At 39.0% G+C, this 11,210-nt stretch overlaps 2 protein-coding genes across 3 annotated transcripts; both read left to right on the top strand.

Moving 5' to 3' along the window:
• Window positions 1-559: 559 nt before the first annotated feature.
• Window positions 560-10,499, top strand: LOC110191440 (rho guanine nucleotide exchange factor 25). 2 transcript variants are annotated; one of them, XM_086828273.1, is made up of 8 exons: window positions 560-2,140; window positions 4,818-6,048; window positions 8,532-8,630; window positions 8,699-8,996; window positions 9,052-9,138; window positions 9,206-9,310; window positions 9,378-9,512; window positions 9,578-10,499. In XM_086828273.1, exons 2-8 carry the CDS (start codon window positions 5,225-5,227, stop codon window positions 10,079-10,081), a joined length of 2,052 nt encoding a protein of 683 aa, XP_086684399.1. In that variant the 5' UTR covers window positions 560-2,140; window positions 4,818-5,224; the 3' UTR covers window positions 10,082-10,499. The 2 variants fall into 2 exon arrangements, with proteins under 2 accessions (XP_086684399.1, XP_020817972.2); XM_020962313.2 differs by lacking the exons at window positions 560-2,140; window positions 4,818-6,048 and adding an exon at window positions 8,226-8,359.
• Window positions 6,466-8,257, top strand: LOC147644373 (uncharacterized). Its single transcript, XM_086828274.1, has 2 exons — window positions 6,466-8,025; window positions 8,080-8,257. The coding sequence occupies exons 1-2, from the start codon at window positions 7,399-7,401 to the stop codon at window positions 8,107-8,109; spliced, it is 657 nt and encodes a 218-aa protein (XP_086684400.1). The 5' UTR covers window positions 6,466-7,398; the 3' UTR covers window positions 8,110-8,257.
• Window positions 10,500-11,210: the final 711 nt, after the last annotated feature.

The raw sequence follows: 11,210 nt of genomic DNA, 5'->3' as shown, positions 1-11,210 counted from the left end.
ATAAACTATTAAAGCCCCCTTTAGATGGACCAGCAAAACCAGGATCCTGAAATGAAGAACACCACTAGTGTCCTCTTTACCAAGTGGGGTTCGTTGAATAACGATCATAGTCGCTTCCTAAACCAAAATTTCTTTTCTCCTTTAGTCCAATACGTAAATATTCTAAACTGGATTGGGTCTTCGGGGAGGCTTTCTAAGGTTAACTCGTTCCCTGGAAAAAATTGAGCTTTGAGAGTACGAAGATCCTGCCACAGATGGAGCTGACCTCACAGGAACAAACGGAAACCGTGTTACGACATATGACAGAGCTGGTGATGCTGATCAAGAATAAATATTGCTTATAGGGTCGAAAAAATCTCCTTCACAGCGTTACAAGCTTCTGACTTAACTTATAATACCCTTCAAGATGTTTATAAATAATAAACATTTATTAAACACTAAATAATATTCTTTTTATGTTCCACACACATCTTACAGTGGCGACCCCTGCCGAAGTTATCCAGAAACACTTCCTGTTAGGTAAAAAACTTGGCTAAGAGGTGAATTCTGCTAGGTGAACGTTATTTTATTATTATTTAAAAATATTTAAGACGGTTAAAAAGTAAATAAGAATATTAGAATTAGAATATATGCTAATAATGCTAATCACTCAACATTTCTTCAAAATATATTAAATATTTTATAAAAGTAATTTATTAATATTTCAACTCTGGAACTTCATAAACAATGTGATTCCCACACGTTTTATAAAGTAGATTCCGATTGGGTTCCACCTAAAATAAATGCCATAAAACTCAATCGATTTCATCAGCTTGGGACTCCCACAATTGGGCGGAATTTTTAGCCGCAGATTTGAGGTTTATTTTCGTGTTTTATTGGTCAGGCGAAGAACGTTCGAAAATGCGCAAAGATAAGCAGAAAGTTGCAAGAAAGAAAGATGAAGAACCCCCCCTCCCAAGAAGACCAGCCAATTCTCAGAGAATCAAGCCAAAAACTGCGACAAATGGCCGATTTGTGGCCTTTAATGCGGCGGCGTGTTTACTCAGTTCTTCCGATTGTGGACAGACCCGATTTGATAAGATATGGCAATCAACGCCGATAACGTAGACATATTTCAAATACGCTGACGAATGCAAAATGGAAACAGAAACAGGTAAGGAATACTCGTAAAATGACAAATCAAAAGGAAATTCAACAATTGGTATAGTCTCCTTGGATCGGGAAAGTCTGAAGTCTGCCCAGTTAGTCAGGGAAATATTTATATTCGTTTCGTTTTTGATTCTTAGTCTGCCAGACTGCTCGGTTGTTGGGGAATTTTTTCCGCATTTCTTTTCCTTTTGCTTCTTTTCTTGGGAATATATAGTAAGATGCACTGAAAGAAAATTAAATAAAAATAAATTTAGATAAAAGCTTTGTGAAATATATCTGAAACTCAGCAGAATTGAACAATTTATTTAAGAAAATTCTGGTTAAATTTAAGAACTATGTATATTAATATTTATGAATACAAAAAATACAATTTTCGCCAGTGTATTTCCAACTAATTAAGAATTTATGCCGCCTGCAGTTGCACTCCGCAAATAAAGAAACTCAAAAGAAACACGCCAGCCGACGCGTCGGCTTAGGAGGCGGCGACGGAGGCGTAGGGGAGTGGCTGACGGAATTATGACAATAATTTGCTGTGGAAAATGCGACACAGAACGGAACCGCTAAGCTCGCGAGAGTAATCTAAATATTAAAAAAAAATGAAGGCGAGCACAGAAAAAAATTATAACTAATACGCCGGGCAAGCGGTTAAAACCTGGCGGCAGCTAGAGAGAGGCACACAGAGAGAAGAGAGAGAGGGAAAAGTAAATATGTGCAAAGTGAGAGAGCCGTGAGATCGCGAGAGTCGATAAATCTCGCACCTGCTGCACTGCGAGTGCCGCCATTCATTGCGAATTCAAACGTGCAAGTGAGCGAACGTACCGCTACGCGTTCTCTCTCGCTCCCCCTTCTGTCGCTCTTCTTCTCTCGCCGATCGTTGCCAATAACGGTCTACAGTCGACATTGCGTATACGCCGCGTGGGCTACGCTTAAACTCGCCAGTTGCGACCTTAAGCCAACGAATATAATAACGATAAAAAAAGCTGGCAACAATGTAAGTGCCAAAATTGGCAAGTGAATTTATCTGGAAGGCCAGGCAGTGAAGCGAATCTAAAAGCTAAAACGAGTATCTTGGTCTGCACGCGCTTACAAAACTATCTCATTAACACGTGCCCACAAATTATCAACAGTGCGAAAAACCAGAAATCAAATACAAATTATAATTAAACAAATAAACAAAGAAAAAGTGACATTTATTTTTCAGTTAAAATCTTTTATAAAATGTTTTATTAAAGCCCAAATTATAATTGGATAAATAAACAAGGAAATTGTGACAGTTTTAAAGCTTAATTTTGTCTTGGAGTTAATCATGTAAACTTAAAGTTGAATAAACAAAGAAAAGGTGGTATTTTATTAGTTCAAATGTTTCGCGAAATTTATTATACAATTAAACAAATAAACAAAGAAATTGTGACAGTTTAATTGCTTAATTTTGATTTAAATAATACTTGGAATTTATCAAGTAAACTTAAGTTTAAATAAGCAAAGAAAAAATGTAATCTTAGAAAGTTCTTAGTTAGTTCAAATCTGTTTCTCCATATGCTACTCCAAGTTAATTAATAATAAAGTAAATAAATAAACCAATCATTACTAATACTTCCAAGAAACACTCCATTTTTAACTCAAATCTGTTTTCTAAACTATAAGATACTCAGGGCGTAGACTTTAGTATCATTCTCTCGTGCAAAGCCGTGTCAGTAACGAGCGTTTTTCCCCACTTTTTAGCCATTATTCCGTTTGCTTTATTAAGCCCATTTTGTATCTTTATAATCGGCTGACTAAATAGTAACACAGCCAGACTGATTTACACGCACATATAGAACCCGGAGTTTTGTTAGCTGCTATGGCAAGGGTATTATTAAAATATGTATACAAAATATATCTCCAAGGCTCCCCCAATCTATCTATTTGGCTTTATTCTCTATCAAATCGATTTGATAAAAATCATTTAGATAGGACACAAAAAAACTCCCCCGATTCCCGATTACTGGGACTTTATTAGTGTGCTCCGGAAATTCCACGAAGTGGCTTTAAAACCCATTCAAATATGAGAGTGCGATAAACAAGGGGAACGACACAAAGATAACTAGCTACAAAAAAAGAAGGCAATGCATTACTGAAAGTACCCTTTGAGACGAAGCTTTTTATATATATATATTCCCCCGATTAGCACCAAATCAATATAACATTTTCGGTTAAGACACAATGAAACCTGCATGTGACGACGCTAAATGGCCAATTAGGCGGCCATAACCAGTTGGCAGTCTGTCTATAAATAACGTTTGCAAAATTCCCCCCTTTACTTGGAGTTCTATAAACACACTACATAAATGTTTTACCTTTTTTTTGAACTTGGAGGTTCTTGTGACCTAGGCCTTGTTAGTATAAATGTTAAAAAATAAAAGCAGCCCTCAATGAATCATTAAAGATAACACAAGTTACTATTTTTCTCTTCTAGTGTGTGTGTTCGATTCTTCCAATAAAGTTGTATAACTCGTACAGAAATATGGAACCCTTGATAAGATTATGCTCAATGGGAGGGGTTAGGGAGTGCATCCATTAGGATTTACCTGAACTTATCTAACTAGGTCATAAATATACCACAATGACTAAGGATTAATAGACGCCTTTTAATAATCATAAAAGCTGTTCAAATGTAGAACCATTAAACCTATACAAAAAAGGGGATTTCCTTTATAATTCCCTTCGATTTTATACATTTCAATCTAAACTCTCAAAATATAAAGTCAGGGATTGTAGTTCCTGTAGTTCACCTGAAGCTAATTAACAAAACGAAGATATAACCTGTTGATTTGAAGATCTTTTCGGCACCAAAGACACATTCAAATGCCGCCTGGAGGCAATTCCGGAATTGAAATGTTGCATTTCAACGACTTTTGCCACTTTCTTTTGTTCAAGGGAACTTCGTACTTCCTCCTATCGAGCGAGCTAGCAAGTCGCCAAGCCGTTCACTCTTCATTTGTTTTATATATATTTTTTTTGTCGTGCCTCATTTGCGGTTTGCGAGCGCTTTGTACTTGTTTTTTGCTTAAATAAAACACAGTATAAACAACAAAAGCAACGTCACACATAATTAACTATACACAGAATGTGTGACTATGCATATAAAACCTATATAAAGCTCGCTACGACAACTTGACGTCATTTGTCATAAAAATAATATCTTCTGCTGTCTTTTGGTTATTTTCTAAGCAAATATTTAAGAATCTGCATAGGGTGGAGGGGATTATTAGATAAATTAAAGTATAAATTATTTTATAATAATAAAATGTACGTAATAGGAAAATAAATTAGTTAGAGAGTTAGAGATAAAGTTGGAGTCAATTATTAATTTAAGCTCAGTTATTATAAATATTAAGACAATTTTCTCAAACATAAAATTTCATATATACTCCCCACCTTTGTTCTTTATTATTTTAACCAATCATTTACTCAATTAACTCTAAGATTAACTATAAAACAAGGTCAATTTTTGGACTTCCTAGTTGGTTAATGATTTAATTCCCTTCCCACAATTTGCATTCGCATTCTGTCTACAGCTTCCTCCGCTACATGTATAATTAGTTTCTCAAAATCGACTTTAATACTTTGTTTATAATTCATTTGACGATAAATCGCTTTAATTACAAATTTTTGTTCTGTTTTTGCAGCGCAATAAAGCGACGAATTAAGTATCAAAAGGCAAGTGGAAATAAGAACCAACACACAGAGAGATACGAATACGTGTTTCTACACACAAAAACCACCACAAAAAAATAAGCTAAAAAAACAAAATAAATAAAAATAAGATAAACATTTTATATACCGCACTTGCTTGACAAAATAACAAAAAAAAAAAGGTAAAGTAAAGTAAAAACCAAAAGTAAATAGCTGGCCATAAATATTTAATTCGTGGGAGAACTGAATTTCGCTCAGTGCGATAATGAGCAAGTGAGTACACCCGGAGAACCCCACGGAGCAGGAGAACCCCTAAGAGAGAGAGAGAGAGAGAGAGAGAGAGAGAGACCCCCGGAGTGGTGTAACGATAACTGTTATCGTCGTCGAAGACAGACCCAAAATGGCCGACGAAGATCTCAGTCCGCTGCCCTTCCGCCGGGAGCGCAATCTGAGCAACCGCAACTTCAACAAACGCAACTCGCGCCGCCGGATCAGCCAGCAGGCGTCGGAGCAGGAGCGTCATAGCAGCACGCTGGTTAGTAGCCAACCGGAGTCCATCGACGTCGCACGGAGAGATAGTGTCTCGGCCAGCAGCAGCAGTTCCAGCTCGCTTCACATTTCGTACTCCGTGAATACCGACACGGAGAGCGCCTTCAATCGCCGCTCTTTGCTCAAGATGCGCGCGGCGACGGAGAACGGCGGTGGAGTGGATGCCACAACCGCAACGGAGGAGCCACCAATGTCACCACAAACACCCGATCCCGCCTGGCTGGATGTCCGGCAGAAGGTGCATCGTTTCGAGAACTTCAAGACCAACATTTGCTTCCTGAAGCAGGAGCGGAACAGTCTCAAATTGCTGGAGAACCGTCGTCATCCCTCCTTCGAGGATTACACAGGCACACCGCCACTCACACCGCCACGTGGCATCCGCCGCCTTGGTTTGAGCAGCAGTCGCAGCAGCTCCATACCCAGCATTCCCGCCACCAGCATCGATGAGGTTCGTTCCGAGGACGAAGTGGACCAGATCTCTGACTTTGAAACGGATTCACATGCTGTCGAGGGTGGAGAATATGTCCTGGATGGCACCACCTCGGAGGTGCTGCCGCCAAGTGAGGAGGTCGAGGAGTCCAAGCAGCAGCAGCAGCAGGTCCACCGTTCCATAAGTGCAGATCAGTCCAAGGGAGAGCTCACTTTGCCGCTGAAAATGCGCAACGATTTTCCAAGGTGAGTGTGTGTGTGTGTCTGTTACTTTGTTTTTTATTACTGATAAGCCTTATCGGAGTGGCCGGGATACGAGAACTTGAGTTTACTTACAAAAAGTTCAGGTGCAGCGGTGGTTTCGATTTTTTATCTGATATAATGGGAGTTTCGTGGAAACATGTACCTTAATTAAGGTGCGCCATGAAAAGTGATCAGCCAAGTTTATTCAAATACTAGAGATAAAACTATTTATAGGAGAAGTGTATGCATTAAGATGGGATAAAATGAGGACTAAATGAATACTAAATGAACATCAAAAAAACACTTAATTAATGTAATGATTAGTATTTAAGTCAGAAGTATCAAAAGTAGTGAAGGAGTCATTTCCGACCCCATAAATCATATATATTCTTGATCAGCATCAGCAGCTGAATCGATCTAGAAATGTCCGGTAAAAATAATTTTTTTTTTTCAAAATTTCAACATTTTATAAGGGGTTACATCATTAAAATTGTTATAAATTTGCAAAATTTTAAATTTTTTTAAATCTTAAATTGAGTATGCAGATTTATTAACCTAATTGATGCCCTTTTGGGCATAGTTATAGATTTTATAAATTTTGATTTGTCGACAAAATTGTCATACAAATATATCGATTTAAATAATGCTATTATTTTAAGCTTAAGCTTCCTTTCATATTTTAAATTAAAAGCTAGTATACAGAATATTTAAAAATAAAGAGCAAGGGATATAATCCAGAAAAGGAAGTAAATTATGAAATTAAATTATATTACCCTTAAAATTGTATATAAAAAGTCTTTCTATATAACATATATATCTGAAAAACATTCCTATTTATTTATAATGATATAGGGCAGTAATTACAGAAATTATAGCTCTCTCTCAAGCGACTTTTATGGATAAATCTTGTTTATTTAGGTTTTTCTACTTTTCGCACTTAAATAGCAGACTTGACATTGCAAGGGTTGTAAAATATATTTACACTATATCATTTACAATAGATTAGAGGCAGCCTTCGTTGTCCAATCTGGAGTAACTAGATTTCGCGGTCGCTGAGATTCCTTTTCGGTGTCAAAATCAAATTATGCGAGTCTGGCCATAAAACAAACTACACTCGCAGTGTCGAAACTTAATTGGCAAAGTGTTAATTGAGTTTTGGAGCACTTTTCGCCAACAGGTTTGTGAGTGAGTGGAAAATCCTAAAAAAAAAAAAATAAAAACAAATAAAAAATCGAAGACAGAGCAAGCATTGAGGAGTCAAAGCTGTCGGGAAACTAAATATGACTAAAATCGTAAAATGTGTCTCTGGAAATCAGGTTTTGCCTTGAAGCAGTTCCAGTTCCATCCTCGACTATGGATGGCTCCGAGAAAGACCAGGAAGAGAAGAAGGAGAAGCCTTCGGCACGGCGTCAAAGCCGCAGAGCTTCTCTACCGCGCCGTTTCTCCCATGAGGAACTGGTGGAGCGGGAGGAGCGTGTGTGGGTGGAGGTGGAGCCACCACGGAGGAGCGCACCTACGGCAGAAGGTGTATCCGCAGGGACCAGCACCAGGGATGATCCTTTGCCGCCGCGTAGGAAGAAGAAAAAGCCAATACCGCCAGTGCCTCGTGCTAAACGATCTCGCGAGGATGTCTCCCAGCCGGAGTTCTCCAGTGTGGATAGTCTGGAAATGTGGCGACAATCGCAGCGCTCCCTTTCACCCGCCAGTAGTGAAGACGCTACCCCCACCAAAGCACAGCGTTCAAAATCATATTCGCCACGCCCTCGTTACTCCAGACATAGTAGCTTGATGTCCCCCAAAGATGATGATAAAGGGGATTATCCTCATGATGTTCAGGTCAGGCAGATCGATTTCGACACGGAGGAGGTTCTGAAGGCAGGAGAACCTTCCGAGACACCGGAACCATCCGAAGTCTCATTCAATTTGCATGAATCCGTGGAGTCGTTCCGATTGCATTACCACGAAAGCTGCACCGCTGGGGTCTGTAGCAATATCCAGCTTCCCATTTTGGTTTCCCAGGCCAACCTTGCAAAGTATTCTTTCAGCTCACGGGCTTCGTGGTGACCGCCTTGGCCATGGCTCTAATGATTATTATTGCCTGGGGCATTATCCTAAAGATGGACTTAATTCTGCAAGTCATAAGTCAAGCTGCTAAGCTATATGAAGAGGTCTTCGCTATCTTCACGCAAGAAGCAAAATCCACTAGGTCGGACGACAAGGCTCCGGGATGAGGCCTTCGCATCCAGAGTCGTCGCTCTGACTCATTAACCATGCAAACATGATAGTATCTAGGCCTGTTTTCCGACGCTTAAAGGTTGATCACTACGGTTCTTATCATTATGTAGAGACTGACTCATCCGAAGAGTTCCATCGGGGGTTTATCTAAGTAGTTATCATTGTTGTTCCTGTCTGGGGGTCTTGTTATTTTCATTAAGTCTGAGATAAGGAGTATTTAATTTAATGTAAATCCCCTTTTCCCTCCCTAGAAACTATCGTTCTACGCCGAGACGAAAGACTGAAATCATTGGCACCACAAACGAGCATGTTGTGGGCAAGTTTCATTCGATGTACCAGCCAAAAGATGAGTGAGTATCTGAATCAGACTTACTTTAAGAAGCATAAACTTAATTGAAATCTTTAATCTACCTTTCAGAGAGGAAGAGGTGGAGATCGAGTTGCGGGACAAGAGCGACAAGTGCGTTCATCCCATTCTGGAGGAGCTGATCAAGACGGAGGAGGCCTATGTGAATAATCTGTATACGGGCCTTAACAACTATGGCAACATCTTCCAGCGAAAGGATCTGCCACTGGGTCTGCGTGGCAAGAAATACGATTTGTTTGGTAATATCGAGCAAATAGCCGAGTTCCATCGGGATGAGTTCCTGCCCATGTTTCAGCGAAATCGAAGAGATCTGAAGCGATTGTTTGATGAGTTCCTACAGTTCCTAGATGTGAGTGATTATTGAATAATATCATTCTTACTTAGTTACTAATTTTACTCCTTAGCAAAACTGCTTCTATGGCTATGTGATCTTTACCATGAACAAGCAAAAGTCTCTTAAACTGTGCGATCTCTACAAGAATTACTTTACTGTAAGTATTTAAATCAATTTTAAATTCAGTATAGAGATGTCAAGTTCCTTAATTATCCCTTTTTCAGAGCATTCGCCTGGAACGCGATGACAAGTTGGGCATCAACAGCTTCTTGGTCCAACCCATTCAGCGAATGGCACGATATCCTTTGCTCCTCACGCAGTTTATCAATGTAAGAACGTTTTGAAAGGAAAAGTGATACAAAAAAACTAATAAAAATATTAAAAATACCTATTTAGACATTTTTCAAAAACCGTGATATAGTAATGAAGCCATTGATTGAATCCTGTTGCCGGCTGGAGAAGCGGCTGCGTTCCCTGCTGACCACCACCAATGAATCGGAGAACATTAATGATATAGTGGATTGCCATGAGGTAAGGAGAATCACATTTCATATCCTCTGGCAATTTTCCAACTAACTTTTCCTACTCTCTTCCAGTTCAATGTCTTCTACCAGGGGAAATTCCGCAAGGTGAACGAGTTTCAGGTGCTTGATCACAAACTGAAGCGCAGCTATCGAGCCAAGGTCTTTATTTTCGACAAATGCATCATCTATACGGAGATCAAGGGCAAGAGCTTGCTCTTCCATGGACGTTATCCCTGCGAGCATATTGGTATTTCCGCCAAGACAAAGTCCTTTACGCTGTACTATGAGCGTAGGAAGCAACAGGAGTGCGAATTCACTGCGGATCCAACACAGATTGCCCTTTGGCTGGACCTCATCAGGGATATGATCAACAATTATGCCAACGAAGAGCGGGCAAAGCTCCAGGAGCGCTACTCCCGGGAGAATGATCATCTGCATCGGAAGGCGCCCAGTTTTTCGCTATATCGCGACTCGAATCGCTTCAGCTCAGACAGTGGCATTGGTAACATCTGGATAATGCCAAAACCGGATGAGGATACCATCAGTAATCGTACCACTTGGTATGCGGCCTCGTAGATCCCAAGGAAATCCCTCTAGAGAGAAGGGATCTTTGCCAAATGATGGGGAATCCGCAGTGATAATAAAAATGGGGGAATCCCAATCCCATGCCTCAGGGCCAAGATGGCCGAGTCGTCTATTCAAATATTCGAAATGTGTTTCAAATTTCTGCTCAACGCCTGCCGCGAATTGCAGCAAATTCCTTTCGATTTGAATGCTAAATCACCAAATATTCTTTGTATTCTAAGTTTAGTTAAAGTTAAATGTAAATATTCATGTATTATTGTTGTCACTGAAACTGTAATTCATTGTTAAGTTATTTTGTTTTGTGTATATATCAACTATCAACTATTAACTAAAATATTAAATTATTAAGAAAAATACAAAGAAATTGTAGAGGAAATGTTATAAATAAAATGGTAAATGCTTTAAAAAATCATGTCTATTCACTAGATGGGGAAAAAGTAGAATATCTTATAAATAAGATATAAATCTTATCGGTATATTAAAGAATGATACTAGCTTAAAATATGTATTATTTGCACAATTTCCCACAGCTTTTCATTATGAAAATATGATTTGATTTTCGTATATTAATTTTAGAAATATCTAGCACTTCCTTCCACTTTTTGCCAGCAAAAAATCACACGCTTCACAGACGTCAAAAACAAATGAATCTATCATGGAAAGGTCGCACGCCATCGGCGTTGTCATGGAATGCCAGACGTGAGGCAGCTGTTGTGTGCCTCCTCCGTGCCGTCGTCATCACTCTTAATTCTGTTAATGATACGACACGGAATACTCAAAACAGCAAACAACTTGTTTCTGGTTGGCACTTGCAACAACCGCCTGTGACATCACTAAGAAAATGTATAAAAATACACAAATGGCGCATATAAATAAATATATGCAATTATTATTGTTTGCCTTCTGGCTTGCTGATCATCAATATCGCCCAGAAGTGCTCGATGTTTATTTATATAATTCCCACTGTTCTTTGTTGCCTCATCAGGGTATGCTTTTGATTTCAATTATACAATCCTCTGCCTGATTGTCTAAAAAAAATCAATTGTATAAATAATAAAGCCAATAAAATGTGAGCAATTTAACATGTGAAATTCGCAAAATGCAAATGACAATTGTCGGT

Source organism: Drosophila serrata, unplaced genomic scaffold (genome assembly GCF_035046125.1).
Source record: "Drosophila serrata isolate PLE 108 unplaced genomic scaffold, ASM3504612v1 contig_184, whole genome shotgun sequence".
Lineage (NCBI taxonomy): Eukaryota > Metazoa > Arthropoda > Insecta > Diptera > Drosophilidae > Drosophila > Drosophila serrata.
Note: the sequence above shows the minus strand (reverse complement) of the source record. Positions and strands in the feature narration are given on the sequence as shown.